The 13,020-nt window shown below is 46.0% G+C and overlaps 1 protein-coding gene across 4 annotated transcripts in view; it reads right to left on the reverse strand.

Moving 5' to 3' along the window:
• Window positions 1–449: 449 nt before the first annotated feature.
• Window positions 450–13,020, reverse strand: part of CHRDL1 (chordin like 1) — a 115,553-nt gene continuing 102,982 nt past the window's right edge. For all 4 annotated transcript variants that reach the window (XM_059911296.1, XM_059911294.1, XM_059911295.1 and 1 more), the window contains exons 10-12: window positions 8,768–8,935; window positions 5,951–6,040; window positions 450–2,808 (exon numbers count right to left, since the gene is read on the reverse strand). In XM_059911296.1, the coding sequence (XP_059767279.1) occupies window positions 2,678–2,808; window positions 5,951–6,040; window positions 8,768–8,935 (389 nt within the window). In that variant the 3' untranslated portion in view covers window positions 450–2,677. The remainder of the gene's footprint in view (window positions 2,809–5,950; window positions 6,041–8,767; window positions 8,936–13,020) is intronic.

Below are 13,020 nucleotides of genomic sequence, written 5' to 3' on the forward strand. Positions count from 1 at the left end.
CTTGAAGCCCAAGTCAATGGCCTTCTGTCCCCAAGCTCTTAAAGTCTTAACCTAAATAGAAGCCATAAATCAATGGCTGTTTTCAGTGCCATGCCATTTTTGAACATCCACGGTCATGAATGAACGCTCACTGCGCACAAGACACTGGTCTGATCACTTCACATGAACTGACCAAATTAAATCTCACTGCAAGATTGCAGGCAAAGGGCGACAGTACTACTATTATCCCCATTTTATAGTTGGGGAGACTGACACAGCTGCTAAGTGCAGAGCTGGGATTAAAAACCAAGGTCGGCTGACTGCAAAGTTCTCACTCCTAACCACAAGGCGGTAGTGTGAGAGGGGCGTCAAGCTGAGTGCGCAAAAGCCGGGCCTGCCCCTCACCTGTTACCCAGTCCAAGGTCAGTGCTGCCCAGACTCAGTCACTCACACAACACTCCTGCACAGGATTTTTCCAAATTAGGTTTTTTATTAATTTAAAAATCCAGAAATACAGTGACTACATAAATAAGTACCATATTTAGGTACATGTCTTGTGAGAAGAGTGAAAGGGTAATACTGGTATGTTACTCTTACTTGTTTACATGAGTTAACTAGAAAATGGCTACAACTGCTAAATGGTGCTTATGGGCTTTGTTGTTCCAAGTGTTTATGGTATAAATAAATACACAAGAAGAACCACATCCATTCCTCTCTACTAACTGCAGGCAGCTTGGCCTCTTCTCTCTCGGTCCTACTCTGTACGCAACACTGAACATTGGAGGGATTCTAAGTTGGCCTCGCACAGCGCCCCAGCTCCTGCTTCACACGGAACTTGGCAAAGGTGTGTCCCAGTGCCTGGGGGAAGAAGTCTATCTAGGGAAGCTCCCTGGGTGTTCCCTTAAGGTTGAGCTTTCAGAGAACACCTGGGTGGGAAGGCTTTGCGGTGAGTCATCCGCAAGGGGAAATCACCGCTTTGCTTCAGGATCCGGTGACTCGTTTCCACACTATGGGGATACTGCCACCTCTGGGAGGGAGGCAGCAACTACCTAACCACGCCCCCAACCCCTCCCCCACCAATAATGCTCTGTGGCCTTTCAGCCCTGGATGTCCTCCTTCCTTCCCTCGCCCCCGCCCCAGTAGAATGTGTCTAAGAGGCTCGTCCCCTGAAGGCCTGACCACCAGGCCCCTATGTCTCTTTTATGAGAATAGACTCCTTTATGCCAGCTTGCCATAAAGACTGGACCTTTTACATTTTTCCCTATTGGTGTCAACTAAGGAAAAAATGTTCCTCTTACCTACGGTCACAAAGTAGGAAATACGGGATTTCTCGGTCCTTAATATTTAAGTACTCACTAGAGTTCATCCATGCCCCCTCAGAGGAGATAAATCTAGAAGGCAGGCTTGAGATCCCTGCTGTGGAGAATTTATAGTTTTCCCACAAAGGTGATCTGGGCTCTGGTATTAGGCTGCAAAGAGACATTTTCAGAGCAGGCTTCTCTGGGATCCATGATTCAGATCCATGTTTGGTGCGTGAGAGGAGAATAGTAGGAAGGTTTAGATCATTATCGGAATCCCCATTTCCCCAGATGAGCAATAATTCTCCTAACTGAAGCTCATGAGGACAGAACCCCTCTGCCAAGTAAAAACCAACTCCCATAACTGGAGAAGAAGGGAAACCGCCCTCTTAAGAAGCTTCTAGAATTTTATCATCTGACCGACATTTTTGGACTAGAGAACTGTGACCTCAAGAGAACAAGCGAGGACTGAGCTGTTAATTGGTGAGTTTTGTTGACTTGAAAACATACGGCTGGCCTTGCTGACTTCTATCAACTCCTCTCTTCAATAACTATTTTGTCTTATATGGATTCAGTTTCTGAAAATTTTACCCAATTCTAACTTCTTTATGGAGGCCCCATAGGTTCAAGGGAGAAAAGAGAAGTGTGTCATTATGGAAAAGTTCTTTCCCACCTCAAAGTGAAGGCAGCCAGGAAATGGTGTTCCTGTTCTTTCCCAGGGTTGGTGCCATCGACAGTCATACCACAGACCCAAGGGCACAGCCTTCTGTTCACAATTCCTTATTCATCCTCCTGGGTACCAACCACCTCCAAGCTACTTGAGAGCCAGGCAAGGGAAAGAAGGGGAGAGTCTACACTGGCCTTGCCTCAGAATGAAAGCTGTAGTTCACTGTGTGTGCGTGCGTGTGTGTGAGTGTGTGTGTGTGTGTGTACATGTGTGTGTGAAGACGGGGAGTTAATTTTTTTAACACACAAGACATTCTAAAATTTGAAGAGCAGAATTTCATACAAATATTTTCTCTGTACTAAAAAACTCCTACTAAGCAATTCCCTTCTCTCTCTTTCACTGGAATAACTTTCTAGATAGAAACCCGGGGGTTTTGTTTACTCTTTAACCCGTAAAGAAATGTGATTCTCCCAGAAACTAGAGCAGGGTTGTGGCGTTCTAGCCCTCTTCCTACCACAGAGAATTCAAGACGCTTCTAGTCTCTTTGGAGGAGACATTTAAGGGCTGACACACCACTCCAATAAAGGAGCAAGTTATGCTGTGCATGGCGTGAATAATTGACTGCATTTGAGTTTGGGGTTTTAGGGCACTGTTGACTTAAGCAAAGTAAGCCTGCAGTCCAGCCGCAGCTTGAGTTTTCTTGCTTTACTCTATCCAGTACTGTCTGTCTCATCTAACAGTGGCCCTTTTCAGACCTTTCCAGGTACAAAACCTTGACCAAATCTTCAAGCTCCGTTCGGCACACACGACTTGAACACATCTGGCTGATCTGGGCTTCTCCTTCAGTGAAGATCTTCCACTGGCCTAAAAGGCAAACACAAAGTGGCCCAGAGACGTGAGAGGAGGGCAGAGTCGATGAGGTGTAGAACCGATATACCCCACCCTTCCCCACGCACTCACGGACCTGCCAGGGGAGCTGGAAGACGAGCATCACGTGATTTCAGCAAAACAGCCCCTGAAACACTTTTCTTGGGACAGATACGGAAAATGGGCCACGGAGTCTTCACTTCAACACACAGCATTTGTAAGAATCCCAAGAATAATACAGAACCGCCTCCTCAGGAGTAAAACCTAAGTATTGGGGTGGCCAAAAAGTTTGTTCGGGTCTTCGTAAGATGTTACGGAAAAACCCGAACAAACTTTTTCGCCAGCCCAATATCGTTCTTGGGATTTTTACAGTTTACTTAGTATTTGCGAATTGCTCCGCTATCAGGTCGTTAGCTATTAGGTGGCTCACTTGGCAGCAGGTCAAATAAGGCACTTCGGAGACCAGTACTTGGTGCATTACTGGGGCTTTGCTTACTCTTTGAGGCCCGAATATTAGTTTGGGTTGCTTGATTATTTACTGCTCTCTTCTCTATTCCTGCCGCCCTTTGTTAAAAACTGCTCCCCTCTGCTTTGTCTTACGCCCACACGCTGGCCTCACACCACCTTTAGCAGCCCTTCCAGCCTCCCATGGCTCCGCAGAGAGTTCCAGCCTCACATCCGCCACGCGATCCCTCTCTGCTCTGGGTGAACATGGCCGCATCCCTTCCGTTCCTTGTCAACCCTGCTCCTGTCCCCCTCCACTCCCTGCTGTCTCTTCCCCCGCCCCCTGGAACTGTCCATACTTCCAGCGTGTCCTCACCAACTTCTCTATCCCCACTCCTGCCATGCTAACTGAGCAAGCGGTTTTGACTGCACACCCGTGCTGAGTACTGGAAACCACCCGATGTCTCTGGACCATCCCTTTCTAACTTTCCTGGTCCCTCAGTGGTAAGATCTTCCTTCCCCTGCTATCATCTTGCTCTGTCGAGTAGCGTTCCTAACAAAATGTCTACCCTGGATGCCCTCTTCAGTCTTTTCCATCCTGTGCTCATGGTGTTGCAACCTGGAAAATTCCGCGAGTCCAAGGTCGGCAAGCACCTCTTGATCCAGAACCGTTGTTGAAACTCTTGCTTCTCTCGCCACAGGACAACATGCCCCGCTTCCTTACAGCCTCTCTTTCTCTGCTCCTTTCTCCCTTGGATTCTTCACTTTTCCCTATTCTCTCGGATTCGATGGGAAAGGAGAGATGGGTCGGGCAAGGAAGCAGCTTCTACCAAAGATCTATGGTGTGCCAGGATCTGACAGGCACACTATATACAGGAGTCAGGCTTGCTCTTCTCTGTCCCCAGGTGACCCTGCGGGATCATCTCATTACCTACGTCCTTCAGAGGCACACATCATCTACCTCCATTATGCACCCTAAATCCTAACTGTGACGGGAAGACTTTGTTTAAATCATCTTTCAAGTGCCCCAGTGCCTAGCACAGTGCCTGGCCCACAGTACGAACAAAAATATGTTCTTTGAAATTAATTGGTCATTTCAAAAGTCACATTATTGATCCTATAGACTCTGCCTCTTTATTCCTTACAAGAACTCCCAGCTCCTCCATTTGACTTCTCCTACTGTCCAGTTAGTTGTTTACCTGTCTCCTGCAGAATGAACAATTGACCTCATCGACCCTATGTCCAGCTGCCTATTGGATAATGCTGCTCATGTGGACTTCAAGCATCTTAATCTAAACGTGTTCCAAGTAGAACTCATTTCTGTCACCAATGCCTGCTCATTCTCCAGAGTTTCCCACTGGTGAATGGTATTATTATTCACCCAGTCCATAAAGTTGTTAATATTGGAGTCATTCTAAACTCATTTCTCTCTTTGATCCGGATCTTGATGGTTTAACCTCGGCCCCTCACAGGGAGCCCTCCTCCCCTGTCTAACCGACTTAATACAGTCTAACAGCTTCCTACAGACTATCACCAGCTCTCTCACTAAAAGCCCACCTGCCACTCCATTCAGCAAGTACCACTTTCTAAAAAACAGATCTGAATGCATCGTTCGCTTACTTAAGACCCCCCACTGCGGTTCTCTGGTCTGGAGACCAAGTTCAACTTCTCAGCATGGCATACTGGGCTCTTTAGAACATGGCTTCTCAAAGTAGGTGCTTAATAAATGCACCTGACAGCCGAGAGACATCTTTCCAAAGCCCCATTTTGACACCACTACACAGTGTGTAAGTTTGCAGCAAGCATCCACGCTCCTTGCCTCCTAACTGCACTTCTCACCAGCTCCTTCCAGGCCCTCTAACTACTTCCTACCTCCAACTCTTCTCATCTTCCTGTGCACCCTATGTGGCCTTTGTAATTCTTCCTCACCCACACCCACCCACCCACCTCCACATTTCTTGTTTGCTCCTGTCGAGTCTTCTCTTAGGCTGCACCTTCTCCCTAGACTGATTTCCTGACCTGTTGCCCAGTCACACCCTTCTCTTTCAAAACCCACCTCCTCCCTGAAGCCTTCCCCGACTAAGCCCACCTGGCTCTCATCTCATTGTTCTTTGCAGATTCCCCTGAGCACTTAGGTATTTAACCCTTCAGAAGTATACTAATTCATAAGGAAGGCATTTTCATGTTCTGTCTCGCCCATTAGAATTCCCTGTGGATAGAAATTCTGTGCCTTTTGTTCCTTCAGAAGTGCTTACCCCCCGCCCCTCCCCACGCAGTGCCTAGCAGGACCTAGTCCCAGGCTCCATCTAGCGTAGAAAGTGGGAGAGCCGCAAGTAGGCTTGAGTGTCGGAGTGCTTCTAAAGAAACACGACCAGCCGGGGCAGTTCCAAACAGTCAAACAGAGCTTTGATACAACACAAGAATCGATATGCAGTCATCTTCTCTCTTTCTCTCTCATCCCCACCACTGAGGACATAGCCTTCCAGATGTGAAGTCTCCACAGATAGACCAGGCCTCCCACCCTCTTGAGACTCTGGGTTTAGTCACCCACAGGAGAGAGAGAGAACATCCTCTAATGCTGACATGGACCATTGCTCCTGTTCAGTGAGAGCACAGTGGGTACTTTATTTGGGGCTATGTGACATTGAAAACTGGATGTGTTTTCCAGGGAGCAGTAAAGAGAGTCACGACTTACTCAGGGTTGTTCTGGTCACCAGCTTGAAGTGATGGAGCTCCTCAAACATCCTCTTGGAGATCTTCTCAATATGGAAGTGCTGGAGGATGCCTGGGGCCAAGCACAAAGTGGGGCAGGTGGTCAGGCACTCTCTATCTGGAACCACCAACCCCTTTTTCTGCTTGGGCTGAGCATATCATCTCACTACTGGGGCTTAGGAGTCTCGAGCTGGGCTGTGTAATGTGCTTAACCAGGAACTTGGACGGCTCGAGGGTTATAATTGACTCCATTTGTTTCCTTGGCTCACTGACCTCCCCCCGGTTCTCCAGAGGACAGAGATAAGGGAGACAGAGCTGCTGACTGTGGGACCCGCTCCTGGGGAAAGCCACAGAGAATCCAGCATGGGTGCTGGTTGGATTTTCTGCAGCCAAAGGCAGTATTAGACATTCTGCCCTTGCCCCTGGTCTGGGTAGACTATGTCCCTGCCAAGCCACCGGGCTACCCTCCTGGCTCGGCAGCGAGAACCAGCAGCGGGTCTTGCAGACAGGTTGTTTGTGTAAATGGAGAAGCCATCCTTACTCCTGAACTCACCAGAAAGCAGCTCCTTTCACTTTCCCTTATAAAAATGGGCAGAGTAAAAATAAGGGGGCTCCCACAGTCTCAACCTTGCCTGAACAGCTTTTATCAGAATAACACGTGAACAACTGAAAACTGCCTTGCAGTTAAGGAGCAATGTCACCAGCCCACTTAAATAATCCTCAAGAGGTCGACAGGGGGCAACGGACATAGAGCCTGGGTTTTCCTCTGTCCACTATGCACAGATCTTGATTACCCAGTGCTGTGAACAGGAGCTTATTTAGAGGCGACACTAGCAAGTTGAAAAACATGCATGCATTTCTGTGAGGTGAGAGATGTGGGGCGATGGATGCATAGTGAGGTCACCGCTAGGGAAGCCAACAGAACGGTGTTTAGTCCTGGTGACCAGTTACAGAGGAGCTAGGGAGTTAGAGATGGCAAATCAACATTCCTGGGTCTAGAGCAAAAATAAACAGGGATGAGCCTTATATGTGTGTTCTAGCATATTTTTAAAGGGGTAGAGAGGACCTAGAGACTGTCATAGAGAGTGAAGTAAGTCAGAAAGAGAAAAACAAATACCGTATGCTAACACATATATATGGAATCTAAGAAAAAAAAAAAGGTCATGAAGAACCTAGGGGTAAGATGGGAATAAAGACACAGACCTACTAGAGAATGGACTTGAGGATACGGGGAGGGGGAAGGGTAAGCTGGGACAAAGTGAGAGAGTGGTATGGACATATATACACTACCAAATGTAAAATAGATAGCTAGTGGGAAGCAGCCACATAGCACAGGGAGACCAGCTCATTGCTTTGTGATCACCTAGAGGGGTGGGATAGGGAGGGCGGGAGGGAGGGATATGCAAGAGGGACGAGATATGGGAACATATGTATATGTATAACTGATTCACTTTGTTAAAAAGCAGAAACTAACACACCGTTGTAAAGCAATTATACTCCAATAAAGATGTTAAAAAAAAAAGGAAAGAAAGAAAGAAGGGAGAGAAAAAAGGCCCACAAAGTACTAGAGCAGTTGTTTCTCAAAGGATGGGTCCAAGTGCCACCTGTATCAGCATCACCTGGCTATTTGTTAGAAACACAAATGTTTAGACCCTACCGGAGGCTGACTGAATTCACACTTCTTGGATGGGGCCAGGTAACTGTTTTTTTTTTTTAAATAAATAAATTTATTTATTTATCTATCTTGGTTGCGTTGGGTCTTCATTGCTGTGCGCGAGCTTTCTCTAGTTGCGGTGAGCGGGGGCTACTCTTTGTTGCGGTGTGTGGGTTTCTCATTGTGGTGGCTTCTCGTTGCGGAGCATGGGCTCTAGGCACGCGGGCTTCAGTAGTTGTGGCACAGTGGGTTCTAGAGCACAGGTTCAGTAGTTGTGGCGCACGGGCTTAGTTGCTCCATGGCATGTGGGATCCTCCCGGACCAGGGATCGAACCCATGTCCCCTGCATTGGCAGGCGGATTCTTAACCACTGTGCCACCAGGGAAGTCCCAGTAACTGTGTTTTAAACCAGCTCCTTGTGTGATGCTGAAACTTACTCAAGTTCGAACACTCTCAAGCCTTACGCGGGAGCCAATTGAAAAAGGATGTGCGTTATTTCCCAATTGAAATCTCACCTCTACACTCGGATTCCTAGAAAACTTGACCAGACTAGATCAGCCCTAGTCTCGTAGCTATGGGATGGTTTGAATAGCTGCAGGGATATTGTTTTAAATTTGTCTTACTGCAGAGTCCCCAGCATGATTTGAGAGACTCAGCTGTGCACTGAATGAATGCATTTTCATGTTTGTTGAGCTTCCTCTGGGAAACAATGGTACACTACAGTTTGGGAGTTTACAACCCTGGCTGTACATCAGAATCACCTGCGGAGCTTTCAGAACAAACCCTTAAGCCCAAGCCCCACTTGGCCAATTAGTAAGACTCTGCAGGTAGGCTCAGGGATTTGGTATTTAAAAACCTTCCCAGATGATTCTGATGTGCAGCCAGGGTTAAGAAGCACTCCTCCAGCCTTGGTTGTGTGAGAAAGACAACAAAACCCAACAGTCAATACTTACTTTTTAGCCCAGGTCCTGGTTAAAGCTAAAGGCCACAATAGCAACGGTGGGAGTCATATGTTAGTTTCTAAGCAATCGGGAAATCTTCTGACCCAGAGGAACAGGTTGAAGCAAAATGAAGGTGAGTCTTCTATTCCTTCCCTGTGTCCCCCTTACAAAAAAATTGACAAGAAATTAATGTTGTCTGGCTCACCCTTTCGAATGGTCCAAACGTGGACCTCTACCTGAGGCGGTCTCTCTGTCTCCAGTGCTATTTTTCTGGTGGTCTCCCCATCCTCCATGAACACAGACTCATACACGGGCATGGTTTCTTCTCCACAGAAGTAGCCTTTGCTGTCAAAGCTTTGGCCAGGAAGTTCTTCTGGAATCAGGAAGCAAGTAGAGATTTGTCATGGTTTTCCAAAACTAGGAGCAAACCTCTGCATTTATGCATCTCTTTGTTCATAGCACCACACAAGCATCAAAAGTGGACAATCTACAAGAACATTCCTACAGAGATAGAAAACCCACCCATATTTCACTGGCTCAGCTGAGGCTGCCCCTGTGACAGCCACCAAATCACAAAGAAGCACATGACTTTTAAGTCCGCGTGATGACAGAACACTGGCCCCAAAGCTACACTGGATCCACCACCACCGCATGAGAAGTGGATAGTCACAAAGAGGAAGAATGTGACGAGGTACAAATCTGCCGGGCGCTTGAGGGAACATCAGATTTTCGATGCTGGGTCAGGATCATGGTTGGGCTAGCTCAATGTTGCCAACAGAGACCCAAGGAATGGGCTGACAGAAGGCCTCGGTTAGCTTCCCTGACGTCAATTAGGTATACTTAGAAAACATTTATGACACTCATTTATGTGCATATACTTGCCCAAAGGATCTATCCAAATTGGCTTGACATTTCTGAACGCTCTTTGATTTGTTTGTAAGCGGAATGCTAATACCGGATCAACGTCAGTGCCAAAACCTAGATGTCAGATTAGTCATATGTATGCTATGCCAAATGAACGGTTGGAAGACACAAAAAAATTGGTCAAATCCCTCAACTATGGATCATTTAAAGTATAAACTAACTTGTTGGATTTCAGCTTCCAGGCATAAAGGTACCAGCCCCCTCTTACTCCCCATCCTGCTCCACCCTCCTCTTTCCTCAGCCCCCTACTGAAAGAAGTTTCCCTTGGTTGGTTATCCGTGACTTAACTTGCTTTGCTGGCCTCGTAATCAGCACCTTCTTCAGCTGTGTACTTAAAGTGTAACGCTCAAATAGGGAACAACAAAGACAAGCTGAGGACACCCTGAAAAATTCTGGATATGTGCAGAAGCCATCTGTCAGAACATCTGATGTAAGCGCTGGGTGTTGAGTGCTTTGGGCCCGTGACTCTAATTAGGGGGACTCACTGCTAGCCAATCCGAGGCACTTGGACTAGAGGTTGTAATCATATGGCTGTCGCATGTCTCTTGCTGACCTGATTAGCTCTCCCATCCCCACCACCATTTTGGCACCGTAAGGACAAAATCCTAGTCTTCTCTGGATGATTCCAGGTTGGATTACTCAATTCGTAGATTATCCTAGAGTCAAGCTTTCTTTCTCCTTTTGTCTTTCTTTTTAGTTATTTAATTACTCGGTGGGCTGGTCTTTTTTGGTGATGCATTAGGTGATGAAGGGACGTGCACTAGCACTTTTCAGTAGGTGGAGGGGGGAGGAGGTCATGGAGTATACAGGAACCTCTATGTATTTAATTACCACCTTTAGAATGAGAGCCGGGTTCATGTGTTAAATCTTGCTCACCAGCTTAATACTAGCTATAGCTATCACAGCCATATGAAATCCACGATGGCACTGGAAGTACCTATCATACACTAAAAGTTCTCCCAGGGTCCTGAAGAGTCATCCTGCCCCACCACCCCTCCCCTCCAAGAGCTTAATTAACTCACCAGAAGGGATCTAAAAACAACAAAATCCATTCGTGACTCAACCCTGGCTGGCACATGAAAATATTAAGAGTAAATAAACAGAGCGTGTCTTTCGAACTACCTACTCGGCAACCTCTTCATGCCACATCCTCCACTTCAAGGTGCTTCGTAATCACTGCATGTGAACCTACTTTCATTTCCTTCTGGGGAAGTAATTTCTGGGCATTCCCACTTCCCATGAGAATGCTCCTGTCCTGAGCCCTCCAGAACTAAGAAATTGAGAAACCACTCTGTATGGAAGTGGGGATGACTGATGCAGGAGATGTATTATCCCAGCCCAGGAAACAAACTTGAAGTCTTACCAGGGGCTTTTTATGCTGTAACCCAAAAGGAGTGTGTCATTATGGGAATTCCAGGTATATTGGGGTGGTATGGTGGGGTTGAGAGGTGAGTTGGGGAACCTTCAGGGAGTAGAAGTCCTACACAACCGTGCAGATGGCCACTGACACGTGAAGCAAGGCCAGCCTCCACCAGAGCAAAGACAAGAGAGAGAGAGAGAGAGGTGAAACTCACATCCTTTATTTTGGCCTTAGTTTGTTACTGGAGGGGCCTGCAATCATTTGTTCTAATGAAACTTTTGGCTGGATCATCAGTGAATTTTATTTGTCTCTTTTCCCTTCTCAACGTGAATAACTGAATTTACCGTTCTTTTTTTCTGTCGATCTTCTTCTCCTCTCACTCCTTTATTCCTTTTCCTCTGTGTCCTGTGTCATTTTCTAAGAGGCTGAGGATGTCACGATCTTCCCTTTCTCACCCCTTCACATCACTCAGAGCTCTACTCAAACATCGTTCTTCAGAGAAGCCAACCCTGACCAGCCTTTTGAAAGCACTTCACCCTGCCTGTGCCATTCACTCTCACCTGATCCTGTCTGTTTTTTTCTTCCCAGTACTCATCACCACTGAAAATTACCTTATCGGTTTGTGTTCATTGCCTTTCTTCTCCCACTAGAATGTAAGGAGCATTACTGGCAAGTAGCCTGAGTCTGTCTGCTTTATCTCCCTATTCTCAACGCCTAGAACAGTCTCTTGCACACAGAAGGCCATCATATGTGTTTCCAGATTGCGTGCTGCATGAACAAGTGCATGCCCCTTGAGGATCTGAAGTTGCTGAGTACCCAGGCCTCCGTGTAGTGACTCTTGTAGGGCAACGTGACTATTGGGAGACTTTTAATTTGCAGACATCCATGTGTGGCTTGCTGAGGGCAGGTGACAGAATGGGACAGACACTCTCTCCTTCCATGTTGCCCAGTAAGTCCTCTATCTCTACACGTCTGAGCAGCACGGGAAAGCGGGAAAAGCCACTCTTCCAGAGAAACAGATTGTCAGTGAGGCTCTTCAATATATTGCCAATTGGGATTCTGAGGGCAGTTTTTTAAATAATAGCCTCTATTACTTTTTCTAATTACAAAAGTCATACACGTTTACTGTTGAAAATTTAGAAAATACAGATAAACAAAAAGAAGAAAATAAGAACTACCCATCATTCAGTCACCCAAAGATGGCCGCTGTTACATTTTGCCATATGCCCTTCCAGTCTTTTTTTTTGGCTAAGCATATTATCAACGCTTTCTCTATTAAAGAAGTGACTTCCCCAGAGTCACAGAAATAGATAATAAAACCAAGGTTTGGAACCCAGGTCACTTCCAGCCCATTGTTTTTTCCAGGCCAGCAGAAAATGTTGACTGATTAAAAAAAAAAAAAAGGCAAATCAGTTACTTAAGTGTTAGTTTTGACACACGAGCTTGAGAAAAATACAGTCCGTAGTATTGGGGTGACAGAGTACTGGATTGATGATCAAGCATTCTAGCCCTGGCTCTGCCACTGGTTTTCTGTGTGACCTAGATCATAATATACATATTGTTTTCTAGCTTGCAGATTTTATACTTAACAGATACATTGCAAATATGTTTCTGTGCCATTAAATCTTGTTCTATAGTGATTTTTAATGGCTATATAATACACCACAGTACAGATATACCATAATTCATTTAACCATTTCCATACTGGTGGACTTTCAGTTTGTTTCCAATAATTCGCTACTGTAAACAGCACTGCAGCAAAAATCCTTGTTTGCATATCTCTGTACATCTCTGATCACTTTCTTTGGATTTCTAGGAGCAGAACTGCTTAGCCAAAGAGTATGAACATAAAGGTTTTAATAAATGCCACCACCTGAAAGGCAACGCCTGTCCTGTGTCCTGTGCTCACACCTTTTTGATTCCTTCACTCTTATTTGAATCACGTACAGCAATACAATCCTAACCACACAAAGAAATGGGATGTGGTCTGAAGGTGTGAGATTCAAATTGGAATATTATATAGTGGGAGGGTTTATCTTACCCGGATAGTTTAGGTAACTATTAGTTTGTGTCTGAAATTATCTTGTTGTATTACTTTTATGATGATAGGCATTAGACCCTTGACAGGAGAGAAAATTGTGCTGGTAGAACTACTTCCAAGTGACACTAAAAGG

Source organism: Balaenoptera ricei, chromosome X (genome assembly GCF_028023285.1).
Source record: "Balaenoptera ricei isolate mBalRic1 chromosome X, mBalRic1.hap2, whole genome shotgun sequence".
Classification (NCBI taxonomy): Eukaryota; Metazoa; Chordata; class Mammalia; order Artiodactyla; family Balaenopteridae; genus Balaenoptera; species Balaenoptera ricei.